This window comes from Brachyhypopomus gauderio, unplaced genomic scaffold, assembly GCF_052324685.1.
Source record: "Brachyhypopomus gauderio isolate BG-103 unplaced genomic scaffold, BGAUD_0.2 sc37, whole genome shotgun sequence".
Classification (NCBI taxonomy): Eukaryota; Metazoa; Chordata; class Actinopteri; order Gymnotiformes; family Hypopomidae; genus Brachyhypopomus; species Brachyhypopomus gauderio.
This window is the reverse complement of record NW_027506867.1, coordinates 2,995,452-3,022,224: the sequence shown is the minus strand read 5'-3', so window position 1 is coordinate 3,022,224 and position 26,773 is coordinate 2,995,452. Positions and strand designations below refer to the sequence as shown.

Genomic DNA, 26,773 nt, shown 5'->3' with positions numbered 1-26,773 from the left:
GGGTATTGTCTATTCAAAAACACTTTTAAAAAGTAGTGCCCAGACATGGGAACGAAAATCACTTTCTAAGCACTTTTTGCTGGTTCACCTTACGGCCTAATAACGTCCACGAACGTCCTTGGGACATTCGCTGTTTGCTGGGTATAAACACATTAGTGAAAGCAAGAATTATTTAAACTTGGTATTCCTACACATTTATATATAAATATTAATTATAATATTATTAATTCATAATATCATATATAATAAATTAAACTCCAAGCTTATATATATATATATATAATATAACCCATCTTTGTATTCAAAATTGCTCCCTATCACAGAAATTACTAAATGTACTATTTACCATTAGCTGACAATAGTGCACTATTTCTGTAGTAGGGGGCGAACGCAGAGGAGTGATCTCGATCTGCCATGCTTAATTTCTTATGCAATCACGTGACAGCGAGTCGTCATTTCCTGGTCTCGGGGATGAGATCGGTCTCAGAGAGATGATGACCTGAGAGGTGAGATTTACGGCCAGACTCTGTTGAGCAGCTCAACTTGAGCTTACCCGGATCTGCAGACCATCAAGGCACCTTCTCTTGGAGAAGGCTGACATCTTGGAGATCTTCTGATATTTGATCAGCTCTACCTCATCACTCTTCTCGTGTAGCTGCTCAGTTTAGTAAAAGGGAAACAAACTTCTGGAAGTTCATAAAAACTTCTGCACCGGTAAGACTGTCTGTTTTTACAAGTTTTTTTTTTGCAGTAGTTTTACATCAATACAGTTTCGTTTTATTAACGGAAGTAGCAGGTTGATGACCAAGTCAAAATGATCTACCTACAATAAAAATGCAAAATGAATGTATTTGTTCTATATTATCATTATTTAAGTTATTATTACTATTAAATATTGTGTATTCTTTATTTCCTTTTCCTTTTTGGATAAATAAAGTATTTTAAAGAATCACTAATTGTAGTAATACTTGTAATTGTAACTGTATTCCTCGATAGCTGGAGAGCTTTGATTGAAGATAATTTTTCCGATTTGTTTTTAAAGTCTCAGAACAAGGAATTAGCGGCTTCAACAAATGCATCTTTTATCATCTCTACGTCTTGGAAGGACTTCTTGTGCTTAAGTGACTCACCCGAAATGATGCTTGAACAGTCCGAAAATGCCGCTCCACATTTCCCTTCTTTGGTTTTAGGCTTACTCGGACCAGCTACGGCACTCATTTTTATACCCTTTGTTGTATTTAGTTTAAATTGGATGTTAGCTACGCAACAAGGTAACTGAACAAGTTATCGCGGTTTAACGCGCATGCGTAGGTGGTCAGAAGTTCAGACGTCTCCAGCAAACAGCGAACGTCCCGGGGACGTGTATTTGCCTCTGGTATTTATATTCCCGCTTGCTAAATCCCTTATTTCTCTAGTGACGTAAAAATTGAAATCAGCTGACTGCCTTTCATGCACGCACCATGATAACTGTCGGGGGACCACGTCCGGACGTCACCAAACGTCCTGTCAATGTGTCTTTGGGAACGTTCCGCCAGGACTACGAGGGGACCTGCTAGGAACGTCCGTTATGGCCTAGAAACGTCCTATCGCGAACGTTATACAAAACCTCAAATAAGACCGTCTCTGGGCCGTCCTCAAGTCTTGGGTATGAATCATTGACTGTAGTGGACTGGACGACGCGAGTAAAAAGTGAAGCCTCCGTTAGTCAGCTGCCCTCTAGTGGCTGGCTGCAGTACAACTTTTAACCCCGCCCATTCCCATGTTAGTGAACGGGCCGGACGACAAACTTTGAATTTTTATTACACGTAAAATAAGTTTTTTGAGCAATTATATTTTGTCAATTCTATAAGACCCCATTGCGTTAGTATCTCTCCCGGTGTTTTTCTCTACGATAAACAGATTTTATAGAAGTTATTAAGCGTTATTTAAAGGGGTGTGGCGATAAGGTGATTGATAGTTAATAGCTGCGTTGGTTGACGTCTAATACCAGACGCTCAAATGTGAACGCGCTCAACAGCAAAACTCTCGACAGCAGTATTAAAACCTTTTACCTTTGTTTATTTTGTAAAACGTCAAAAGTGTCTATACTGGTGGGCGTATCCTAACGAATGTCGGGGCGGAGATACAGTCTCTGGCGGAGATACTGTCCTGCCTACCGGTTCTAATGCGCATGCTCTGGCTCCAATTTTCAAGATGGCAGCGTCCGTGCGGCCATCTTGGTGGCTTAAAAAACTCAAAATGGGAGCCAACGGTGACGTACCGTCCATTATATATACGGTCAATGGTATGAATACAGTTTGATGTACACATGGTTTTTATTAATGGAAGTAACAGGTTTATCTTTTGTAATAGTTTTTTACTGTGAACTTGGTTTTGTGGTAGACCTTTGATGAATATTCGAGGATAGCAAAATCAGGGTTGCAACCATACTTTCTGAGGTGTATGCAAACATACTATCGGCGCCCCCCACACTCCACCCCCCACCCCCCACCAACTCGGCAAATAATTTTCTGGCATCGATTTGGCGCCCCCTCTAGTGCAGCGCCCCTATGCGTCGCATACGCTGCATACCACCTTTTTGCGCCACTGAGCAAAATTATAATGTTGTAAATAAGATTTAATGACTAAAATTGTGAAGGTGGTTATTTAAAACACGGAGGGCATACTTTCACTTTTACATTTGAACATAATTAACTATAACCTTGAATAGGAAAACAATGTTCTTTCACAGATCAAGTTTGTTTTTTTGTTTGTTTGCTTGTTTTGTTTTTGTTTTATTTTTTCCTAAGCAAGAAACCAGACAGTTGTTATTCCTTTCGCTAAAATGTCATAATTTATCCGAATACATGTTTTTACGTGACAGAGACTCGTGATGTCCCAGGAGCCACAGAGGCCCGACACTGACGCCCCCCAGCACCGACACCTGAGCATCCAGCGCTGCATCCAGTCGCTGGTGCACGCCTGCCAGTGCCGCAACGCCAACTGCTCGCAGCCGTCCTGTCAGAAGATGAAGCGGGTGGTGCAGCACACCAAGCGCTGCAGGCGCAAGACCAACGGCGGCTGCTCCGTGTGCAAGCAGCTGATCGCCCTGTGCTGCTACCACGCCAAGCACTGCCAGGAGAACAAGTGCCCCGTGCCCTTCTGCCTCAACATCAAGCACAAGCTGCACCAGCAGCAGCAGCGGCAGCGGCAGCGGCAGCAGCAGCACCTGTCTCCAGCAGGCCCAGATGATGCGCCACCACATGGCCTCCATGCAGGGGCTGTCAGGGCTGACCCCAGAGTCGCGCCTCCTGTCGCAACAGGAGGGGACTCACGGGCCAGTGCTCGCTCACGAGCCTGCACTCGTTCGCGGACCAGCGCTCGCGCGCAGACCAGCATTAGTTCGCGAACGCGCTCTCAAACACGCAATCAGCAATGATGACCTGCAGCTGTTCTCCTTCCTATTTCAGAAGGATAGCTACAGAGTCTCATTGCTGAGTTGTTTGTTGCCGTCTCTACGCGCTTTCTGCCAGCCTCTCTTTGCGTTCCATGTTACCTCTTTGTACTTACCTTGTTCGCTGTTTTCTCTGTCATTTTCGGAGTTCGCTCACCTTTTCGCCACTTCAGGCCATTGTCAAGTTTTCCAGCCCTGTTATTTCTCTATCCAGTTTCGTTTGTTATTTTGGGAAGGGTTTTTTGTTTGCTCCCCATTGTGGTTTGAGAGCCAGCCACTCCCCCTGGCGTCTTCAGTTTGTTTAATTTGTTTTGGTTTTCTCGCGACGAGTATTCCGCGATCTTTTAGTTTGTCTTTCGAGTTTCCTTTGTAATTCCTTTTCACAGAGGTTTTTCTTTTGGCACTTTTCCCGCAATCCTTTTGGCCGAGGTTTCAGTTCACTGATTTATTTTGTGATTGGCATTTGGGTTTTCCCGGTTCAACATTACACGCGTTGTATGCGGGTTCACATACCAACGCGTAACAGGGGCGGAGCGTGCCCCAATACCTGCTATCATCACGGGCGAGCCCCCACCAGCGTTACGCAAAGCTTTGCAGGAGCCATGGAGCTTGGTGACTTCGTCCCTGCACTCCCCCACAGAGCCTTTAAAATAAACCACCCCCTACATAGTCATTGGCACAGCCCCATGTCCATCATACCTCTGGTATCCTGGGACTTTGAAGTCTCCACTCTTCATGCTTTCACACATAAATAAATACATTTTTTAATGTAAATGTATCAATTATTTTATTTAACTGTTTAGCATTGCCAAAAAATGTCCCTATATGATATATCCTGGGATACAGTATAATAAGCTTTATTATTAAGTACATTTATTATTTTAATAAATCTGCTTTGTCTTACTTTTTTGGTCCCGTCGTTCCAGTCAGGGCTGCCCATTAACTTCCAACAGGGCTACACAATTTGCTTTTTCATTGTTACTGCAATACCAATATCACAGAAAGCTCCATTATGCATAGAAACATGTGTGCTCTATCTAGACCAATTCCAGACATTGTAGATGAGTGTTCTGTAGATATTCTGATGAATTATGGAATTCACAAAGTCAAAATCAAATGGATCATAAAATTCAAAATTAAACATCCCTTATCCAAAAACTACCACTTATTTAATGCAGTGGAGGCTGGCTGCAATTTCACAAACAAATTAAACATCTCAAAAATAAATAAAACAACAGATTAATCTAAATACATTGCTAGGAACATTCAACACCACAAGCTTCTCATTTCTGTGGTTACGATTAGGTGATTAGTATTAGATTTCAGTAATGTGATGGCTGGTACATGTTACTTCACAGAAGTATGCAGACTTTTTGTAAACAGGGTAAGATAATCAGACAAAGTTAACCCTGAACTCTGAGTTGTCTTACCCCGATCTGACAGAGTTTTCGGCTCCTAAATGGCTGATCGGAGTTAAAGTAATCAGGGTATCAACTCTCAGTAGGTTGACCCAGACAGAAGTGCGTCCATGCGTATATATAATAGGCATTCTTAATGGAACGCAGATAAATAAGATTTGCCATGGACATAAATGCGAAAATCAGTCGAGCATCGTATTTCACACCACTGGAGCTTGAAGTATTAATGACTGCATATGCAAATGCAATACTACCACAGCTACTAGAGAAAGGCAGTCAGCATGTCAAAAAATTGAAGGACGTGATTATAGTATTTTATATGTTCTCCACATTTATAATACTGTATTGGGTTTTTAAAATAATTTGTAATTGAACATTTACTAATTCCAGGTCTAATCCGAGTGGTGTGAAACACACATGGCATAAGATAAAAATTAAGTATAAGAATATAGTACAAAGTGGTATGGGATAACTATATCTTATTCTTAACATTTCTTAATATTTACTTAATATTCTTAATATTTCTTTTTTTTCCCCCTTCACTGGGGTCACAGTGAGACAATCTTATCCACCTCACTATGACTTCTGCATTCTCTGAATCAGTGGAGGAAGCATATCAGAGACACCAGCTTCTCAGGACACAGCCGGTTATGTTCAAGGCAGGTTCATTACCGTTTCAGTACAGTAACCTCCTTGTAGTTTATAAACTGTGGAATGATGCTTTTGTTTATACACTCCATTGACACAGTCTGACCAATTATACACGCATCACTGGCCACTTTACTAGGTATGCCTTGCTAGAAGCGGGTTGGACCCACTTTTGCCTTCAGAATTGCCTTAATACATTAACTTTAAACTTTAATACAGGCCGGTATCGGTATCGGCCGATATTGGTATCGGAAGTTCAAAAAGCTGGATCGGCACATCCCTATGGGAAGGAGAACAGTCAGTTACAACAGCCACGTTATTTTTGTTACCATTAAAGATAATTACATTATTCATTAAGGGTTATAAAGGTTAGTACCTGTACATTAATGCTATGGATGGATTTTCTGTTTATGTAATCGCCTTCATGTTCTAATGGTGCTATAATAGGTAGCATATGTGGGTTCCATCAATGCAGCCAATGACTCTAGGAAATCCATAAAAAATGAATGGAATGAATTTCATTATATATTGCTTCTCCTTTGCTTCATTTATTCCTTGTCCTTGTTAAAGACAAACCTGCGAAGTTGTAGAATTCCTCGGCGTATGCCAAGGAAACACCACAAAACTGCGCATTAATCGTTTTGAATACCCAGGTCGGTCTTCTCACAAAACAGTACAAAGGTACATAAGGGCAAAGCCAAAACAGAAGAGTGAATGATAAACCAAGTCAGACCATGAAGACTCAGGAAATGAACAAAAACAGGGTAGGCTATACTGTCAGCAATAAGGATGTATATCTTCACCACTAAGGTAGATTCGATACACATCTCGATACACTGTCACCGAAACGATATAACTGCGATACTCTGAAACCCCTTGTTTGCGATACAAATCACTCCTGTTCACGATATGATGCAATTCAAAATGATTTGATAACAATATGACTTATTATATGAGGATTCGGTTTGATAAATGATCATTCGATACAGTTAGTTGAGGTTTGAGGATGTATTGGCCTAACCCATCAGTTTTCTTAACTCAATAGCACAATTCTACTTTACTCTCTAACAATTTATGGGATGTATGCATCTGGGGTGGGTTTCCCGAAACGTTCGTAGCGCTTCGTAACCTCGTATGAAACGTATGAGGTTAAGAAGTACTTAGCGCTAAGCAGTGGCGGACTTAGCAATTTGGGGGCTCAAGGCGAATTTAGCTAGGGGCCCATCAACATTAATATGCGAGAAATAAGTTAGCTAGTCAGGGGGCCCCTACAGTGGGCTGCAGTGGGAGGGGCCCAAGGCAATTGCCTAGCCACGCCTCTATGCAAAGACCGCCTCTGGCGCTAAGAATGTTTCGGGAAACTCACCCCTGGTTGTTTTCAATGGAGCAAAACCAATACATAATAAAAAATGCATAATTCAGTATATTCAGACAGAGCATTAATTTATTCAAGTGAATTATTCAGTTATTTTCTCCATCTATATTTATACAAAACGTTTAAAACATAAGATGAACAGTTTTTAAAACATAGTGAAAATTATGATCTGCAACACTACTGTCTGCTAGACTTACGAAGGGGTAGCGGCCGCAGAGATGTCCACACCGTGCCGTCTTTTTATGTGTGTCGCCAGGTTCGTTGTGCTACTAACTAGTGATGGGAAGATGATACCTCAAGGAGTGTATCGACACACTACACAAACTGTGTTGACACAGTATTGACACTGTGTTGGTCACTCAATAGTGACCCCTGCAGTATTTATAATATCATTACAGGTAATCAAAATGAAAAGTTGAAAAAGCATCCTAAAAACACATCAACTCGTGAAATATTTAATCGACATTCGTTTACTTAAAATATGATCTCATCATTTTATAATTTCATTTGCTCAATTTTTTGAGTCCAAAATTTGCTTAAAACCTTGTGTAAATGCTAAACCAACTCTGCAAAGTATAGCAAATTTGTCTAATAAAATTCAGCTAAAATGTGCAACTTATGTAAGGATTTTCATTAATGAAAAAGAAAAATAATATAAAACACAAAAAATGACAAGAAATTCATTCATTTATGTATTTTTATTGAGGAACAAAAGTTTTTGAAGTGTGTTGGGTCCAAGGCGATTTCTCCTCTTAGATACAAGTTCTCCTGCCTTAGAAAAAACTCTTTCACAGGGTACAGACGAAGATGGTGTGCATAAATATCCAAGTGCGATGGAGAGAGGCTGACAGTCTTTGATGATCATGTTGATCACAGCCTCATCCACAGCTTGCTTGTTAGGAAATGTAAGGACATTTTTTTGCCTTATTAAAGTACTGATAAGTTTACAAACAATATTACATAGTTACACAAAGCATTTTGTGTGTAATAAACAATTTTAAATTAAAACATTTTAATTTTATTTGAGAATTTTAACACACCTGTGGTACTCTCACCAGTATGTGCTGATTTTTCATTGCCATGCCGAGCTCTATAATGCCTCAGCATTGATGAAGTGCTAGGGTTAGGGTTCGATCCGTGAGGGCAAAAATACAAAATCTAAAAGTAACAGTAAAACTCCATCCAACAAACCCGCGACATGCCGATACAGTTCGTTTCCTTATAAACACAATTTGGCGCGGCACAGCCAAACGATACGCTTCTTGTATCGGTCACGTGGTTTTTGTTTAAAGCAATACACGCACCGATACGGAGAAGGGTAATGCTGCAGCCCGGAGCCCCGGTGGGCGTGGGTAAAGGGCGTATCATGTGTCAATCATTTTCGAATGCAGCCAATCAGATACTAGACTTTCGTTGTCAATCAATTTTTATTAAGCCAATTATCAGCCAGAGTTAGCTGTCAATCATTTTTTAATGCAGCCAATCATCTTAACAGATCTGCCAAATGAAGGTGGAAACTGCACGGAGAAGCTCTTTAAACAGAAGTATATGCCGCTCTTACACAAAAGTAGCTGAATAAAAACATTAGAAGAGCCATGACTTTAGACATTTTAAAATCAAAGTTTAAAATACTTCTCACTTATTTTTCTGGAACGGCACTTTAATGTTTTTTTCCTTTATTGCACGTATTGCATCATTTGTACATCATATATATGTGGCGAGTGTAAATTGGTAGCGGAGGGGAGGTGTAAATGGACACAAATTATGTATTATATCGCGATCGATCGCCATGTATAAGCGCCTCCGCCGAGCAGAGCGTTGAGGAGCGATTTCGATTGGAGGATCGTGCTCTATTTTTTATTATTAATTTTTTTGCCGATGCTGGTCCAGCGTGTCGCGTGCCACTGATTATGCCTCGGCATGCCAACGGTGGCCCGCGTGCCATAGGTTGCCGACCCCTGCTGTAGAGCCTTTGAATATTATAACCATTGTCGAAATTAAGCTCAGCACGTAAAGTAAAAGAAGGACGCGATCACACAGTCTCATTGAAAATGTAGGAGTTAATGAATAAAGTGCACCAACGCAAAACCCGTGACATAATCCAAATAAAGTTTGAAGACTAGTATTGTTTTGATATAATCAAATGACGATGGAGTGTTGGAGTTATCGGACAGAGTTGATCAAATCAGAGTTAATCCAACTCAATGACTCCCGCAAAGATGTAATTAAACTCTGCCCACGAATTTCTCTTGGCGAAAGATGTACACGGTGAGCATACAATAGCTAGCTCTCCATAATTATGAGGATTAAAAGCAATGCCTGATTATATCAAAACAATACTGGTCTTCAAACTTTATTTGGATTATGTCACGGGTTTTGCGTTGGTGCACTTTATTCATTAACTCCTACATTTTCAATGAGACTGTGTGATCGTGTTCTTCTTTTACTTGCGCTACATTACTGGTCACATCTGAGCTTAATTTCGACAATGGTTTTAATATTCAAAGGCTCTACAGCAGGGGTCGGCAACCTATGGCACGCGGGCCACCGTTGGCACGCCGAGGCATAATCAGTGGCACGCGACACGCTGGACCAGCATCAGTTAAAAATTAATAATAAAAAATAGAGCACGATCCTCCAGTCGAAATCGCTCCTCAACACTCTGCTCGGCGGAGGCGTTTATACTTTGCGATCGATCGCGATATAATACTTAATTTGTGTCCATTTACACCTCCCCTCCGCTAACAATTTACACTCGCCACATATATGTATGATGTAAATGATGCAATACGTGCAATAAAGGGAAAAAAACATTAAAGTGCCGTTCCAGAAAAATAAGTGAGAAGTATTTTAAACTTTTATTTAAAAATGTCTAAAGTCATGGCTCTTCTAATGTTTTTATTCAGCTACTTTTGTGTAAGAGCGGCATATACTTCTGTTTAAAGAGCTTCTCCGTGCAGTTTCCGCCTTCTTTTGGCAGATCTGTTAAGATGATTGGCTGCATTAAAAAATGATTGACAGCTAACTCTGGCTGATAATTGGCTTAATAAAAATTGATTGACAACGAAAGTCTAGTATCTGATTGGCTGCATTCGAAAATGATTGACACATGATACGCCCTTTACCCACGCCCACCGGGGCTCCGGGCTGCAGCATTACATATATGTGCCGATACGGGGTTTCACTCTCGTGCGCTCGGCAGTGTTGACGCACCAGTGTCGTTCGTCCCATCACTACTACTAACGTATTTAGCCCCACGGCATTGTTTGCAGATTGCGTGCGTCTTGTCAAGTTGACCACATCGCTTAAAAAAACCGAAATATTGCCACACGTTTGATTTGTGTGTCTTTTTTGGTGCCTTAAATATCTTTGTCTTTGCTAATGCTCCCGTTTCCCTCCATCTTTGTTGTGTACGCGTGTTTGCGTCAGTACCTGAGGACGATGGTGCATTTATGTTGCCTCGAAAAAAAAGAAATCAATAAAAATAAAAAGTATGTTGCCTCTGTAAATACGTTAGAATAAGGAATAGATACTGGAAAACAAAACACCCGATTTAACCATGGTATTTGCCGATGCAAAACGGCTAGAGTCGATGCACCGTAAATTCGCCCGCAAATTAAACCCGATGCACGTTGAATCAACCGGTGCAGTCGAATCGCAGACATGTGTGCCGATTCATCGATGTGAACCGGTGAATCTCCCCATCCCTAGTCAGCAATACTTCACAAAGAAGTGATTAAATGTTCTGGTGTATAGTTTATATAGTGGTGCTTAAATATGAAACAGGTGAACTTTAATATTGGGGGTTGAGGGTAGGTCACAGGGAATTCTGGGAGTTGCAGTGTCATTGGTCGGTCTGCATGATGAGTAATTTGACACATAATCCAGATTGAAAGTGACCCAAATAAGAATTGAAAATTATTGATTGGTATTCGTACTGCCAACCAAATATTCATAATCTCTGTCGCATGGAGAAAAAAATACTAGATTTGGTCTTCAGGCTACGTTCACATTACCATAACGCAGTGGTTCCCAAACTTTTTCTGCCGTGCCCCCCTTTAGTAGATGAGAATATTTTTGCGCCCCCCCTACACCCCCCCATATTGACTAGGGATGCACCAATTCACGTTTTTCACTTCCGATACCGATTCAGATATCTGAGGCTTCGTATCGGCCGATACTGATCCGATACCCAGTGGCGGACTTAGCAATTTGGGCGCTCAAGGCGAAATTAGGTAGGGGGCCCATCAAACATTAATATGCGAGAAATAAGTCAGCTAATCAGGGGGCCCCTACAGTGGGCTGCAGTGGGAGGGGCCCAAGGCAGTTGCCTAGCCATGCCTCTATGCAAAGACCACCTCTGCCGATACCGATCTGATACCGACTTAAAGCATTTTTTTTTAAACACAGACATACTGAATTACAAGTTTATTGAAAACTCTGCACCAGTATAGCACACTTAAACACACATAAAACATGTAAAAACAACACAACTTGCATTTGTTCAGTCAGTGCAATTATGAATATAACATCGAATGTAAAATAAATAATACCAAAGAACCTGAAACTTACAAAAACAATAGGTTCACAACTTTGGTCAAACATGAAAAAAATAAACTGCAAGAAACCTTTTAAATGGTTCAAGAATTCTAAATATAATTTAAAATAAATAAGGAGATGAAATAAGAGAAACAGCAATACATATGCGGCTAGTTTGCAAGCGCAGACATCACGCAGAGCACAAAGCATGTAACGGCCAGAAATATGTGTACTGTCTCTTTAAGGGAGCGAGTTGAGCGCGCGTATGGAATATTGTTTTTTAGCATTCTGCCGTAGACCGAGTCAGACCACTGCTCTTTATTTTATTTCTGTAAGTAACACATTAAATGAGCTTTGGACAACTCACCAGTTCATGTATGAACAGTGAAGTATTGCTGGAGCCCAGGTTTATTTTGGTCAACTAGCAAATAAACGGACTAAGTGGAATACCACCAGCGCGAGTATTAAGGTTGAACTAACTCCGAAAAGCAAGCAATACAAGCATAGAATTAGACTGAATAGATCTGTTTTTATGGATCGGTCACATTGTCCCCGATACCCGATCTAGAATTTTTTCAGATATTAATATCGGAATCGGTGCATCCCTAATTATTGACACATGTGCACGTTTTACTTTCAAGCTCCGCGCCCCCCCTGCAATAGCTCCGCGCCCCACCTAGGGGGCGCGCCCCCCACTTTGGGAACCACTGCCCTAACGTGACAAAAATCTGGTTTAATAATGTAGGTATTTGTGTCTTAATGGGACACATTAGATTTTTTTCAGTCCTGTATAGACTCATCAATCCAATAAATTCACATTAGATTTGCATCACACAGTAGGCTATGTGGTCCTAGATCGGATTTGTTTCTGATTAGGGGCTATGTGAACAGTCAGGTCAGAATAGGCCTATGTGGCTTTTTGCCTGTGAGCATGCGCTTATAAGCTATAGCGCCACCTGCTGTGGAGATAGAGGTGTGCAACAGTAGCTCAAAACTTTAGCTGTGAAAACAGCAAAAGCCATCTGGTCTTTTTCATCTTCTTGACCTGTTCATGTAGGCCTACAGCTGATGAAATTCTTGCTGTCCTCCAGAGCACAATGCGATGCATAGCCTACATAAGTTTCTAGCACATCCATTTTTGTAATACAATGAGTCGCGTCACATAGTTACATGGCAGTTTTGTTATTGGTGATACAAGTGGCAAAAACTATTAAACTTGAAGAATGGACCTAGTCAATTGCTAAAAGATACAAGATATTGTATGTATTTGTGACAACATTATTCCACTTTTCTCCTTGCATTGTGTTTATTCATATATGCAGGCATTCTGATTTTAATAAGGTCACTCAAAAGAAAAGGCCTGTAATAATGGTGGAATTATTATGGGGCCCAAATTTTGCCAATGGGAGGAGGCCATTTTAGATCAAGTACAAAGTATGAGTGGAATCACTTTAATGGTTTCTACTGGAATAGGAGTGTCTGGTTTTGGCTTGTTGAAAATGTAGCAAACCTACTATAAAAAACAACTCCAAACATTGTCTGTTGTCCAAGTATATTGAAAACTGAAGTCAAGAATTGCAACTTTGATACATTTACTCTTAGGTGCACGCACACACAACCAAAACCATAAGGAAAGATCAGAGGTAGCAGGGCAGTGTCATCTTACTCTGCTTAGCGACTACTACATAACAAGGTCAAAGTAATAAGCTCCAAATAAACTGGTCACGAATGGGTCTAAACAACTAGCAGAAACTACTGAGAAACTACAAACTGGCTGTAGCAACATGATAACTTGAGTAAATTTCGCCGTTATTATGAAGGACTTTTATTTTGAAGGACATTCATTTACTCATAATTTTGTAAGGATAGAAGTGGAATAATATTTTGGAATAACAATAACTTAATATCTTAACTGTGTAACTAAATAAATGCAATCAGCGGTGTTTATCAATTGCACAAATGTGCGCTGCTTACGTATATGCGTCACGACTGCGCAAGAATAAAAGTGAAATAACATGTAGACACATACAGTCAAAATCTTCACATCTTTTATTGATTAACTGTTAAAGAAATCGAGTCGGCACTGTGGAACAATGGCACACATCTGCACTTATGCTCACCTCTTCTTGTTGTTCCTGAAACGTTTGATACTTTCATATCTAATAAACTCATACTTGTCAGGTTGGCCTACAAGCATTTAATGAAAGTAGAGGGAATATATGAGTTTTGATTAACTGAAGTGAATGTGGATATGGAATTAATCATTTTCACGTATTTACCCTGAAAGTAAGTCATTTTCTTTATTGGAGGATGAATTTTATATTTCTAAATAGTAACTCTTAAATCAAAAATCACGTGGTCTTTTAACGTGACAGATACGTCACAGGAAGCAAACAGAGGCGCTCGTAATGAAGGATTTGAACGTCGTAGCTGTCGCTAGCTAGCTTCTCGGTATGTGTCGGTGTTTCATACCACGGTATGTTTTTATAGACGGTAAATCGGTAGTTTATGACCGACAGGGGTTCACAGAAACGCATTGTGTGTCGTTTAATTTGTATAAGCATGCTGTATGAACGTGAGCCACCTAGCTAGCGATCAAGATAACGTGTCTGTGTGTGATTATTTAATTAACTTATTATTAAAAAATATACTTCTCACTTATGATTTCTGATTAAACATCTGACTACGGAGTTCTGAATTTCATTTAATCTAACCGTAGTGGTGAACCGCGTTGATGGACGATTCAGACCAGGACTTTTCTGTCCTTTGCTCCCGGCTGCTGAAGCGAGTGCGACGAAAAGGTGAATGTGGCGAGGAGAAGAGAGAGGCGTCCAGAGAGGAGCAGTGCGAGCGTCGTGTCCACCACACGGGGGCGCCCGTCGCCTCCCTTAACCGCAGGGCTCCATTTAAAAGGAAAAGACCAAACAACGGACCTGTCCAGACCACAGGGACGTGCAGGACACAGCCTGGTACCTTAGTGAATGGACACGCAGAGCTCGGTGTGGATGCAGGAGCCACCTTGAGGCCAGAAGAGGCTGATGGAGGAGTTAAGGAGAAGGTGGTCCGCCGGATGGGGCGCTTTAGGAGAGCCAGTCCACCTCGGCTCCTGCACACGGCAAAAGACGAAACACCACCTCCACCAGGTAAGAGAATGTGTCATAGCACAGTTCTGCATAGTCTTGACCGTGAATGCTGCGTTGCAACTCAACTGTTTCTTATTGTGTGTGTGTGTGTGTGTGTGTGTGTGTGTGTGTGTGTGTGTGTGTGCGCCAGAGCCTCTCGAGCTGCCCAAAAGTGATGAGGCCCTGGCCCTGAGGCTGCAGCAGCAGTTGGACCGTGAGGCCCAGACCCAGGCGGTGGTACATGTCGAGGACGGAGTCCTCTTCTTATGCCAGCTTTGCCACAAAGACCTGTCTGCCATGAGCCCACGCCTTCGCACACAGCACATCAACAGGTAGCTCGGCTCTGGTTGAACACCCTGACCACGGCTTGGCAGGTGCCAATGGCTAACAACGCTGGCAGGCACCAGAGGCATTACAGCTGTCAGTTACATTAAAGTGCAGCAGCTACAGTGCAGTGGTCAGGAACCGCAGTTACAGTGCAGGTACCACAGCTATAGTGCAGCTACACTGCAGAATTTAAATGGTGATGTTTTTTTGTGGTTTAGACACTGTACTAAAAAGAAACCATTAGGTGCAGAATACCAATGTGCACATTGCAGACTTGAGATAATCTGATCGTATTTACATCTTTATTAGGTCAACATTAAAGGAGTCAAAGCTGGTTTTATACATAGCATCGCTCTTATTTCAAGAGATGAAAAGTAATTTGATTGATTAACATTAAATTAAATTGGCATGGTACCAGGTTGCAAATACATTGTTGGTGGTGATGTGTACAGACGTCAATGGGTGCTTAGTATCTTCTCCAAAGCTCTTCCAGCCTTGTCTTACAGTAATTTCCATACGTCTCTTGGTCCACTTGTTGTTTCTGCCTTCATGAAGTTCTCATCTTCAGTGTGAAGTGCCTGGTTTGAGTTGGGTTCAGTGTTTGAGTGATTTAGCTGGGCCTCCTCTCTCAGTTCCTTCTAGCAGCTGTGACACCAGTAGGTGTCCACCGACCAACCGACGTGTCAGGAAGAAGCTACCAGATTTTACAGTCAAGGGTCAGGTCAGGGTCAGGGTTGCTTTGCTCTGAGTTTAACCTTGTGCTCGGCACTTGTAATGCAAGTTCCTTTTGAGTACAGTGTGATGTTAGTGGCACATTAACAGGACTGTGTTTACTGCCCCATTCCCCCAATACACATGGGGCATTTGTAAGACCTAATATATTTGTTCTCACCTCAGTTCCATAGGAATGGTGTTGCAGCTTCTGCTAAACAGACCCTAGAATAACAGTGATCCTGAAAGGGGGTGGAAACAATAGCTAAAATATCATCTGTGGTAAGAAAAGGATTAAATATGAATGATACCTTCTTATATTGGGTTATATATGGATAACACAATGATAAACCATTTTATCTTCGTTTATTCCACGCTTGGTTAGGGCAGGGCTAAGACTATAAAACAAAATGGGGTGTTGCATAGAGGCAGTTCAGCCATGTTGCTTCTTCAGCTGTGGGGCCTACAGTTGGGTGAGTGACACAGACTCGGCGGAAATTTCTTGGCAGCAGACTAGTGTACCAGCCAGTAGTCTCTCCGAGACACTGTTTTAAATGCTCTTTAGCTTGTAAACACTGGATATGTGGGTGTTTGGGTCAAGGCAAACATTACTTAAAAGAAGAGCACGTGAGCTTACCTGGAAGTGTGTGCGGGTCGGGTGAGAGACCGGGTCGGATCTCAACGCTACTTCGCCGTGGTTCACTGGAGTACGAAGCTGAAACCAGAACCCTGACGTCCTGCACTGAACCTAACAGCACTGTGGCTTCTCACCACAGCGCCCCCTCCTGGAGAAACGGCAGCAGAGAGCCCCGTAGAGGAGCTGTCAGAACAGCTCTGGGTTTGCTAACGAAGAACATGGCAAACGTACCATGTGTTTGGGCCCATATGTGTTTGGGCCCATATGTGTTTGAGCCTGTATTCATACTGCAGGTAACACTAACCCAAATCCAATTTTTACCATGGCTGGTTCACAGTGCAGCATATATCTGATATTACTCCGTGAAACAGATCAAACTAATGAAATCTGACGACCGTTCAGCCCGCTGTCTCTTCAGATTCACATGGTACAAATCAAGAGTATGAAATTGCAGTATCACGTATCAAAAGTGTCCCAAATCAGAACAGAAAATGTCACAAATGATTTGGGCCCCTTCTCTGCAGTGTGAATGTCGGTTCTGTTCTAAGTCTGCCCTGCAAGTTGTATTGATTCCTAATTTCTTATGCCTAAATGTATGACTGACAAGTCTGCAGTGTTCATGGTTGCTATGTGAACATTCTGACAAACGACATGGTCACATACAAATGTAGACGGTGTATTTTCATCCGCTCATTCTCTCTCTGATTGGTTGCAGGTGTCTGGATAAGAGCGAGGGTGATTCTGAAGAGCTTCGTCCTGCTCCGCCCCCGCCTCCTTCCCGCCCGCGGGTGCCTGAGTGTCCCATCTGTGGGCGGGGCTTCAAGTCTGACAAGAGTCGCTCTGTCCACTTAAAGCGCTGCTCAGCCAGTATGGGCGTGTCTCCGGCCGAGCTGCTGCAAGCCCTACAGAGACAGGCTGCAGAACATTTGAGTGACAGCACAGCTGTCCAATTGTAAGGAGCACAGACTGAAAGGTCACATATACACCATTTGCATACATGTTGAATGAAATACGAGAATTTTAAATGTTTACATTTGCACAAGATAAATATGTGGTGGCTTTACTTATTGATGCTTATTGATGTATTGAAGCAGTAATGATTTAATGTCTGGAGTTTTTTTTTCTTCCAGACAGCAGGCAGTAGGCAGTCGGTCCGCAGAGGGGTCCAGCCTGCCTGTGAGGAGGAAGGCCAGGGCAAAGGCCCCGCGCATGGACGAGGACACCATGGTGGCGCTGGCCCTGTCTCGCTCTCTGCTGGAGCAAGAGAAGGAGCGAGAGAGAGACAGGGAGGAGGAGAGACAGATCCAGGCACAGCTGCTGAGTGCTTCTACAGCTGTAGCCACACTCCCACTACCGGGGCTACAGTGCAGGCCTGCAGCAGGTAGCTTACACACACACACACACACACACACCCACACACGCTCCCCAATATAGTCACACACACAAGCCTGAAGATCTCATCTAGTTAAGTGTCATGAGAAGCATTTTGAGCATTTGAACTATAACTGTCCCTCCAGCTGTAGGGTCTCCTGGTTTCTTTTACCTGGCCAGCTCAGGTTCTCGTGCTGCAGTGTAGCTGGTCTGTGTCATTGTGTAGTGATGGAGGTGTTCAGGTCCGGGTTAGCAGAGCCCGGTTCCCCGTGCCGCCCCTGGGCCGGACGGTGGACGTCACTCCCCCTTAATCGGGGCGTCTTCGTGCTGTTCCCTCCCAGGAACCCGTCGGGGGAAGAGGAGGAGACGTGTGCCCGCCTGGCCCCCCCCTCTCCTTCTGGCGCAGGACCCCCAGACGGCTCTCGGCCGAATCCAGGAGCGCGTCTCCTCCCTCCTCCTCCACCCCAGACCCCCGACTCCGCCCACCCCCACCCTGTCCCCTTCCACGCTCCCGATGCGTGCGCACAGCGCCCCCATCTGGCTGAAGAGCGCACTACCCGGAGGAGGGCCGCAGTCGGTGTGCGAGTTTTACACTCCGGAGCTCAAGGACTTCATACAGCCAGTGGTTGGACCTGAGGTGAGAGAGTCTTTAAAATATCGATATGTACACATGCACGTGTGCTGAGCTGGTGCACTTCTCATGCACGTTCTTTTCACAGGGCAGGCCGTCCGTGTGCTCAGAACCCACGTCTGCCCCGCTCTCCCTGGACCTGGGGGGGGCCGAGCGTCCTCCCACCCCAGCCGGCCTCACCCCAGACCTGGGCACGCCTGGCACGCAGGCCCTGCGTGACCTGGTGGAGCTGGCGGAGGAGGGCATGACCCTCACCCAGTACGCCTGCCCAGGTGAGACGCCTCAGCTCGGACAGGTGTCACTGTGTAGTTGCACAAAATCACCAGGATGAGAACCTATGGTTGCAAAGGCAGAATCTGTTGTAAGGGTTAATTCAAAGGTTTATTCAGTCACATGACTCGTCATCACTAGTATGTACATAACACTATATGTATTATGCATCTAGGACTTAATAATTCATTAAGTCTAAAAAAATATCCAGATGTTACTACGTCATGGTTCCAGTTGCTCATTTTCCTTTTACTGTCCAGATAAGGAAGCTGTTGTGGAAGAACTTCCTCTGAGTGGCTTCGTCCCTGAAACTACAGAGACCACAATGCCTCCCACAAGCACAGTTACCTCGGTAACGTTTCCCCTTTGACCTTCCCCTTCTAATGATAGCTGTGACTTGGATATGCTTGGGGCAAAGAATTTTTAAAGCTTCTTCTAAAACCTTTAAAAGCAAAAACAAATCATGACCCTTGACAAAATATTGCTCTACTTGAGTGTACACCCCAACACCTGTTATTGAGTCTGTCAGAATGAACAGCGCAGAGACTTCTTGCTGGCTATTATCCAGAACATTGTTGTGAGGTATTCCTTTGTCCTGTTCATTTGTTTGTAAACAGGTGAGCGTGTCCAGGCTGTGCTCTGATCTGGGCGGTATGGTGAACAACCCACAGCTCAGTGACGTACAGCTGCAGGTGGACGGCGGGGAAGTCTACTTCGCTCACTCCTTCATGCTTTACGCCCGCTGCCCCCTGCTGGTTAACATGGTATATGCACCCGGCATTTTCTTGGCTGTGTTAATAACCTGGTTGTGAGTTTTCTGTCTCTAACGTGCCTTTGTGTATGTGTGCGCAGGTCCATAATTCTGGTTTCGGAGTGCGGGAGGAGGACTTGCCCCAGGCCCATAGGGTGTTGTTGGGTGACGTGCCGGGAGAGGCTGTTTATGCCGTGCTGCAGTACCTCTACACTGCCTGCTGCCCCCTCACACACACTCTGTTACCACACATACTCCAGCTAGCCATCAGGTGGGTGCATCAAGTGTGTCAGTATGTGTTTGAGTGTCTGTTTTTGTGTATATATGCGAACGGATGTGTGTGTGTATGCATATGTGCATGTTTCCAAGTGAGGGTTTGCATGTGCATGAGTGTTTTTGCTTCAGTGTTAATATTGACAACAATTTTTGATTTAGTTTCAGTCTTAGTCTTTTGACTAAAATGTCATTTAGTTTTAGTCATAATTTAGTCATTGATTTGTTTTTAGTCTTAGTCTAGTTTTAGTCGACTAATTATCATTAGAATTTAGTTGACTAATTATCAAAAGAATTGAGTTGACTAAAATATAAATGGTGTAATAATTATTATATACACTTTCACAAAATGAAACATTTATTAACCAGTTTCAGAATATTATTGTTTGCATGTGCAATATACACAAAAACAGATTTCGAAAAAACTTTATTTACCTGAACTTATGCTTATTGAGCATAACAATAACAAACCATTGTTGACCAGTAGGCCTGCTCTACTTGAAAAACATTTGGAGTTTGTTATGAACAATAGCTACACATTACATTCTATATAAAACTGGGTGTCGTAAAAACAACAATGCCATAGCCCGCAGATGTCGTTTCATTTGTTGTATTTTTCCTGACATCATCGTCCCACATGGTTTACACACCGTCTTGTTTTTCTCAAAGTCAAGGGAGAAATGTGTCCATATATCACCTCTTATCTTTCTCCCTGCTGACATTGTTGACTCATGAAATTAACTTCGAGTTGAATTTCATAAGTGACCACAGTTCACAGGCTGGTATGGTCTTCCTGGGTTCTGTGCGATGTGAAGACATTGGTACTGATTGGATGGTTACCCGGTTTGTCCCGCCTCTCTGTGTACGCTAAAGTAGTTACGGTTGGATCTCTTATTAACTTATCCCTGCCTTTCTCAAAAGCTCAATCAGATCAGATTGAATGTCGTCGCTGACCAATATTTTCGTCTCATTTTTATTCGTTGACAAAAATGTCCATTAATTTCGTCATCGTTTTTATCCCTTCGTATAGTTTTTATTTAGTTATCGTCTCGTTTTCGTCATGAAAAAAAGGTTCGTTGACAAACTGACAAATTTTTCGTCAACGAAATTAACACCATTTTGCTTGTGTATGCATGCTGATTTGTGTGTGTGTGTGTGTGTGTGTGTGCGTGCGTGCATGCGTGCGTGTTAGGTTTGGCCTGTCGGAGCTGCAGCAGCAGTGTGAGCAGTACAGCAGACCTCCAGAGGACACGGAGGAGGGGGCGTGGGATGTCTGCCCAGCCGAGGAGCCTCCTCCTGGGCCGCAGCAGAGCTTGGCGGAGACCCAGTTCCTGGAGCTCCTGCAGTCCATGTGGCGGCACGAGGAGAGTGACGACGAGGACTTGGGAGAGGCGGGCGGAGCGGCGGGAGAACCAGCCGAGGAAAATGGTGACGGTGCAGATAGAGAGATGGAGGAAGAGAGGGTGGACGAGGAGGAGCTGAAGGAGATCTACGAGTTTGCGGCTACGCAGAGGAAGTCGGAGGCCACGTCCACAACGGCTACGGACAGTGATGAAGAGGAGGACGCAGGGGGAAACGGCTGCTTCAGAGACACTCGGCATGCTGATGCAGAAAAGGAGGCCAACGCCAGTTGCCATAGTCACAGTCTCAGAGAGGGCGGAGATGCGGCCGCCATGGTAACAAGTCCCTTGGACACGCCCCGAGCCCAGGGTCCGCACGCTCTTGTTCTTTCAGGCTCTGGCGCCCGTGCAAGCCCAGAAGAACTCCCAGATGGTAGTCTAGACCGGAGCTACAATAACCTGTTCTCCCAGAGCTGGGGTGAATTCGTGGAGCCGTCTCAGACCCCCGTCTCTCCCTCTCCGCATGCTGAACGGAGTGATACACCTGCCCCACGGCACCGGCCGTCAGTTAACCAGGTCAACGACCTGTCCATCAGCCCGCCAGCGCACGGCTCCGGAGAGACGGGCGAGTCGTCCCTCCCTGTGGCCGGCGTGTCTCCGGGTGAGGGGGGAGGCGAGGGTGCGGAGCAGGGCAAACGGGGCAAACTATCTTCGAATGGCCAGAGTCAGGGTCACGGCACCATTGCTCCCCTTTCTCCTTCAGTAGCAGACGGCGTTTGGTCTGGACTCTCATCCACGGGACCCATGAGCACCTGGTCCAAACGCTCCTCTTCAGAGGCGGATGTGGGCCGGCCTGAACCGCTCCAGTCAGTAACAAGTTCCAGGCCTGATCTCACCCCATCTCCAGGACCCAGCTGTAACCAACCCGAGCTCATCGTCCTCTCTGACAGCAGTGACGATATGGATCTCGACGTCACTCCCGGGAAGGTTTCTCCACGTGGGGGGGCCTCCCCGCTTGAGCCCCCGTCTCCTCTAAGACTGAATCAAATCCCCACTCAGATTAGAACTGAAGACAGAGTGAAGGTTGGACACTCTCCTAAAAGAAGAACAGATGAATCTGACGATCATGCGTCTCCACACACGGAGCATCACAAGTCCAACCCATCAGAGGGAGGTCTACGTGGTGTAGGTTTGGAGAGCATGTTGGACGGTTCTGCTGAGGTATCCTGGCTGATCCCAGCTACTCCAGAACCTTCCACACGATCCAGCTCCACGCAGACCAACAGCAGCATGCGTCGCACCCGACTGTTCCCCAAAGCTCCGCCTTCACCCTCCTCTCCCATGTCTTCTGCCCATGACATCTCCAACGCGACGTGTGGCTCCATCAGAGAAAGAGGAACCTCCAGGAAACCAGATCAGCGCTCTCCTAGACGGCCTTCCAGCCCTGGTGTCCCAGAACGCTCCTTGGATTCCCAGAAGCCCACATTCCTCTCTGGACCTTCCCACCCATCAAGCCCGACCTTTCCTAACACGTCCCAACGTGATTCTGTGAAACGGGCTAATCCCCGCACCCATTCACTCTCCAAGCCCTGCAGTAGCACACCTCTCCATTCAGACACTCCCTCACGACCATCCGACCCCCTCGGGTCCCCCCTGCTGAGGGGCTGTGAGGTTGGACCACTGGCTAGTTCAGGAAGTCAGTCCTCTAGAGGCCTCGGTTCCCTGCACCTCCCCCCGTCTCGGCACTCCTCGTCCCAGGCTGAAGGCTCTGAGCTGTGGGAGGAAGCTTGCAAGAGTCCCCCTCGATGGAGGTCCCAATGCCAAAAAACCCCCGTGGACCCTGCAAGTGCAGAGATGGACGCAGACGTCACGGAGACGGGAACAAAAGAAAAGAAACGGGAAGAAACGAAGGACAAGGAAGAACAACGCGGTGACGAGGAAGTAATGACGGACACGGAGAACGTCTCCGATGAGAGGGGGACTTCCTGGGCCTTGGACGAGCCACCCATTGCGTTCGATGACTCATGGGGTCTTGTCGGGACAGCCGGGGACAAGTCGGCCCGCTTTAGTCTGAGACTGGAGAGCAGCGGTGGTCCGGACTGCACTCCAGAGCACACAGGGCCGAGCAGAACCACTTCCCCACCCGCACCCTCTCTTCCTGAGAAAGGAGACACCACCTCATCCGGTTCTGGTGCTCCACCCAACCACAGCTTACCAGATCCCGAGGTCTGGGACAGCTGGGAGGAAGAGGAGGAGACTGAGGACAGGGCTGCTCTTCCTCTCTCCCAGCGAGTGGGTGCTGTGGCTCTTGAGAAGAGGGTAGCGCAGCTGAAAACCCCAGGTAACGACCCGGGCAATTCAATTTGTTCTTTTGGCTGTAAGTAAATACAGCTTACAGATATTTTTATGCAGCAACATCACTAATGTTATGTTTGGCTGCCTGCGAATTGAGATTTTGGTCTTGCTAACTAGCCTCTGAAGTGTTGGTCTGAAGTTCAGTCTGAGATTAATGTTCGAATTTTCTGCAAAGTTCCTTATGACGATTGCATTTGGAATTTAAATTAGTTGTGGATCCTTTCAGTGGCTCGTCAGAAGAACAGAGCACGGCTGGCGCCCATCACTCCCATGCCGGGCTTCTCGGACATGGACACCCCTGAACTCAAGATCAGACTCAACAGGTGACACTCTTGACACTCGCTGTGCCTCTAGGCGCAATAAAAAAATTACTCATTAGAGAATTGGTCAAATATGTATCAACAACCAGATTGATTGGGTTGTGTTAAGAAGACTAGTTGTCCTCACAATTATTTTATCCCTCTCAAAGTGTATATATTTTTACATAAATATTTAAATATTGTGAGTAGTATTTTGGAATGTATAAGAACTCAAGTAGGCAGGGTGGCCGCGGGTCCTTAAAAAGTCTTAAATGGTATTAAATTTCATTTTTGTCAAATAAGGCCTTGAAAAGTCTTATTTTGTCTTAAATTTTCAACCACAATGTCTTAAATTTGCGGAGCTAAATTTAGGGATGAATAATTCCGTTAGCGGTGTGTTGAACTTAAATATTGCTCGCCATATTCCCGACATATTCTTGGTGGCTCAGAGCTGTCACAGATACCAGCGAGGCTCGTCAGCAGCAGCCTGCAATATCTACGTTTTGCCCAACAAGAGAACCATTCAGTCGAGCTCTGCTCAACGTCGCATTCACGCTGTAGGCTATGCGGCTCTACCAATACTTTGAAGGCTTAGGTAATATGGGCGCTAAAAACAGTTAAGAGTCACCAGTCATACAGATCCAACGAAGGAATTGACTCATTGTTTAAAACCATGTTCCCTGATGCCGCCTTCAAGTCTGGTTTATACTTTCGCGAGTGACCGTAGCGCGTGAACCTCCGCGAACGGCGGGACCGTTGCAGTGTTGTCCGAAACGATATATGTGTTAGTATAAAGAAACACTCCTCAAAACAGGGGAAGGAACATTTACCTGACCAATTTAATGTTACTTTGTGTTCCAAGTTTGACAAGTGCTGAAATTTAGGCTAAAGTACTTAAAAATGCTTGAAATTGTAACTGCTTCATTTCACAACAAATATCTGTCTGACTGAACAGTTCTCTTTACGTTAACAAATACGAGCCTCTTGTAATTCCAGGACGAAACATGAGAGAACGTGAATACGTTAAGATTGGGCGTTTTGAAAATAAACAACCATTAAATAATGTGATAAAAAAGCGAATTATTTCGAGTATATGTATAAATATTTTACTTATTTAAGTTTAATGTGCTGGGATATATAGAAATGGACCATGAAAGTGACGTACAAATGATTTAATTCCATCTTGTTACGGTGTATGAACCCTGCAAACATGACTTGGTTAATTGCAAGCCGCTCGCGCATGGGCGAAACCACCGCGATTACGTCATTTTCGACGCAGCGGCTGACGAGCGGCTCGCGCGCTGTCGTACACCTCTCGAAATTTGTAAAAACTTCGCGCGCGCCGCGCTTCAGCACAATTAACCAAGTCATGTTTGCAGGGTTCATACACCTTAACAAGATGGAATTAAATCATTTGTACGTCACTTTCAAGGTTAAGTATAAACCAGTTATAATAATAATTTACTTGCTGAACAAGCCGAAGGGAAAGCAGGAACCCTGATGGCCAAAGTGATCACAAAATCAAACATCCTTAGAAAGAGTTTCAGAGAAAAAGTAGCAGAACTGAAAGGGGTTGAGCATGAGCTGGAGTGTGGATCAGAAAAACAGGAAAATGGCCTAGTGTGTGTGTGTGTGTGTGTGTGTGTATGGTATGATGCTGTTGTCAGTGTTTGAATTTTGTTTTGTATAAAGTTTCATTGTGTATACTGTACAGTGAAAAAAAATGTAATGTTTGTGTCTTGTATTGTCCGTCTTGTGCATTAACATTTGAAGTTTTCAAGCAGCTAGATTAATTAATGTAAATAATCAGTTGGTTTTTGTGCTTTATTTTAACGTGTATGATCTTGCGAGTTGGTCTTAATTTTATTTGGAAAACGGTATTAAAAAGTCTTAAAATGTCTTAATTTTCCCTTGGTCAAACCTGTAGACACCCTGAGTAGGTCGATTATGAAGTTATTCATTTTGTGAATTTCACTATATTATTGACCCTGCAGGTTTGGTGTGCGTCCCCTTCCTAAGAAACAAATGGTCTTGAAGCTGAAGGAGATTCACCAGTACACCCACCAGCTCATGAGCTCCGAGTCCGAAGAGGAGGCCTCTCCCCTGGGTCGTCCCAAAGCCAGGCGCCCCCTGGTTGCTCCAGGCCTCCAGCATGCACCGCTCACCTTTAAAAAGCCCACAGCGCCACCTCCTGTCTCCCCCAGGAAGTTACTCGTGTTTGGGGATGACGAGCGGGATGCACTGCCTGGGTCTCAGGACTCCAACACCTCATCTACTGCCGAGTCAGACAGGTAACACACCCGCGCCGATTACATGGTGTGTGTGTGTGTGTGTGTGTGAGAGTCGTTTTGTTGGTTTATTTAGTAACGGCGTAACCGATCTCCCATCTCCAGGTCGAACCCGGAGCTCTGCGACTCGGACGACGATTCCGACGGCGTCTCGGCGTCTCAGGCGGCCGTCCGTGAGCGGGACCAGCTGGCGGCCGCACGCTCCTTCATCCTGTCCGACCCGCACCTGTACGGGCAGGTGCTGCGCTACCGGCCCCTCTCGCTGGCCTCCCTGAAGGCCAGCCTCCGCGCGGCCGGCATACGCCTGGGCACCGCCAAGCTGCTGGACTTCCTGGACTCCCAGTGCATCACCTTCACTACGGCCAGGCCGGCCCAGGCGGCCCCCCCGCGCAGGAGGGCCCGAGCCCTCGCACCGGGCCGTGCAGGCGGGAGGGGGAGGAAGAGGGTGGCTAAGCCGGCGGAGTGAACGCCGTGAGACTGTAGGAGACGTCTGTGCTCGGGTCTGTGTGCAGCTGGAACGTGGAGGTGCATCTTCAGACACGCTGTGCTTGTTTCTCGATGTTACACTTGGTACAGCGCAAGCGCTGGCCATGTAATTTTCTGTCCTGCTCCAACATCCATTTTAAATTCATGAAGGTTGTTAATGAGTTGCCTCTTGGATTAAAATAGTTTGGGAGTTTCCTCAGCGTGCGTGCGTGTGTGTGCGCGCGCGCGCCTTGACCATGCCTAGAGCGGAGTTGTGCAGCTCTCTCCTGCCTCCAGGGGGCAGCAGAGCAGGCACTGGGTAAGAGGCTTTCACGCTAACCTTACACATGATGCTTGTGCCTTTTGTAGAGTCTGTTGCTGAAGTCCAATTTGACACCAAAACCACTTTCAAATGATCTCGATGAATGTCTAATACCCTTCAACAAAGCCATATGTCATCTATAATGTACCTTAGTTTAGTCATTTCAAACAACTTCCTGTCTAATTTTCTGCGTTGTGA

At 44.8% G+C, this 26,773-nt stretch overlaps 2 protein-coding genes and 1 long non-coding RNA gene across 8 annotated transcripts; 2 read left to right on the top strand and 1 right to left on the bottom strand.

Annotated features, from left to right (window-relative positions):
- The first annotated feature begins 472 nt into the window (after window positions 1-472).
- LOC143485715 (histone lysine acetyltransferase CREBBP-like) lies at window positions 473-6,618 on the top strand. Of its 3 annotated transcripts, none has more exons than XM_076985256.1 (2): window positions 473-714; window positions 2,864-6,618. In XM_076985256.1, exon 2 carries the CDS (start codon window positions 2,873-2,875, stop codon window positions 3,416-3,418), a length of 546 nt encoding a protein of 181 aa, XP_076841371.1. In that variant the 5' UTR covers window positions 473-714; window positions 2,864-2,872; the 3' UTR covers window positions 3,419-6,618. The 3 variants fall into 3 exon arrangements, with proteins under 3 accessions (XP_076841371.1, XP_076841370.1, XP_076841369.1); XM_076985255.1 differs by lacking the exon at window positions 473-714 and adding an exon at window positions 817-1,375; XM_076985254.1 differs by lacking the exon at window positions 473-714 and adding an exon at window positions 2,151-2,284.
- Window positions 6,619-13,792: 7,174 nt separating this feature from the next.
- On the top strand, window positions 13,793-26,773 carry slx4 (SLX4 structure-specific endonuclease subunit homolog (S. cerevisiae)). Of its 3 annotated transcripts, none has more exons than XM_076985146.1 (14): window positions 13,793-13,864; window positions 14,133-14,556; window positions 14,687-14,867; window positions 16,926-17,162; window positions 17,341-17,591; window positions 17,923-18,218; window positions 18,301-18,484; window positions 18,743-18,834; window positions 19,100-19,246; window positions 19,335-19,504; window positions 20,699-23,187; window positions 23,428-23,524; window positions 25,495-25,791; window positions 25,894-26,773. In XM_076985146.1, the coding sequence occupies exons 2-14, from the start codon at window positions 14,148-14,150 to the stop codon at window positions 26,252-26,254; spliced, it is 5,211 nt and encodes a 1,736-aa protein (XP_076841261.1). In that variant the 5' UTR covers window positions 13,793-13,864; window positions 14,133-14,147; the 3' UTR covers window positions 26,255-26,773. The 3 variants fall into 3 exon arrangements, with proteins under 3 accessions (XP_076841261.1, XP_076841260.1, XP_076841262.1); XM_076985145.1 differs by having other exon boundaries at window positions 13,802-13,889; XM_076985147.1 differs by lacking the exons at window positions 13,793-13,864; window positions 14,133-14,556; window positions 14,687-14,867 and adding an exon at window positions 14,877-15,017.
- On the bottom strand, window positions 15,081-17,012 carry LOC143485652 (uncharacterized). 2 transcript variants are annotated; one of them, XR_013122969.1, is made up of 3 exons: window positions 16,874-17,012; window positions 16,211-16,358; window positions 15,081-15,815 (listed from the first exon to the last, which is right to left on the bottom strand). It is a non-coding gene; the product is annotated as an uncharacterized LOC143485652 (long non-coding RNA). The 2 variants fall into 2 exon arrangements; XR_013122970.1 differs by having other exon boundaries at window positions 15,081-15,556; window positions 15,755-15,815; window positions 16,211-16,935.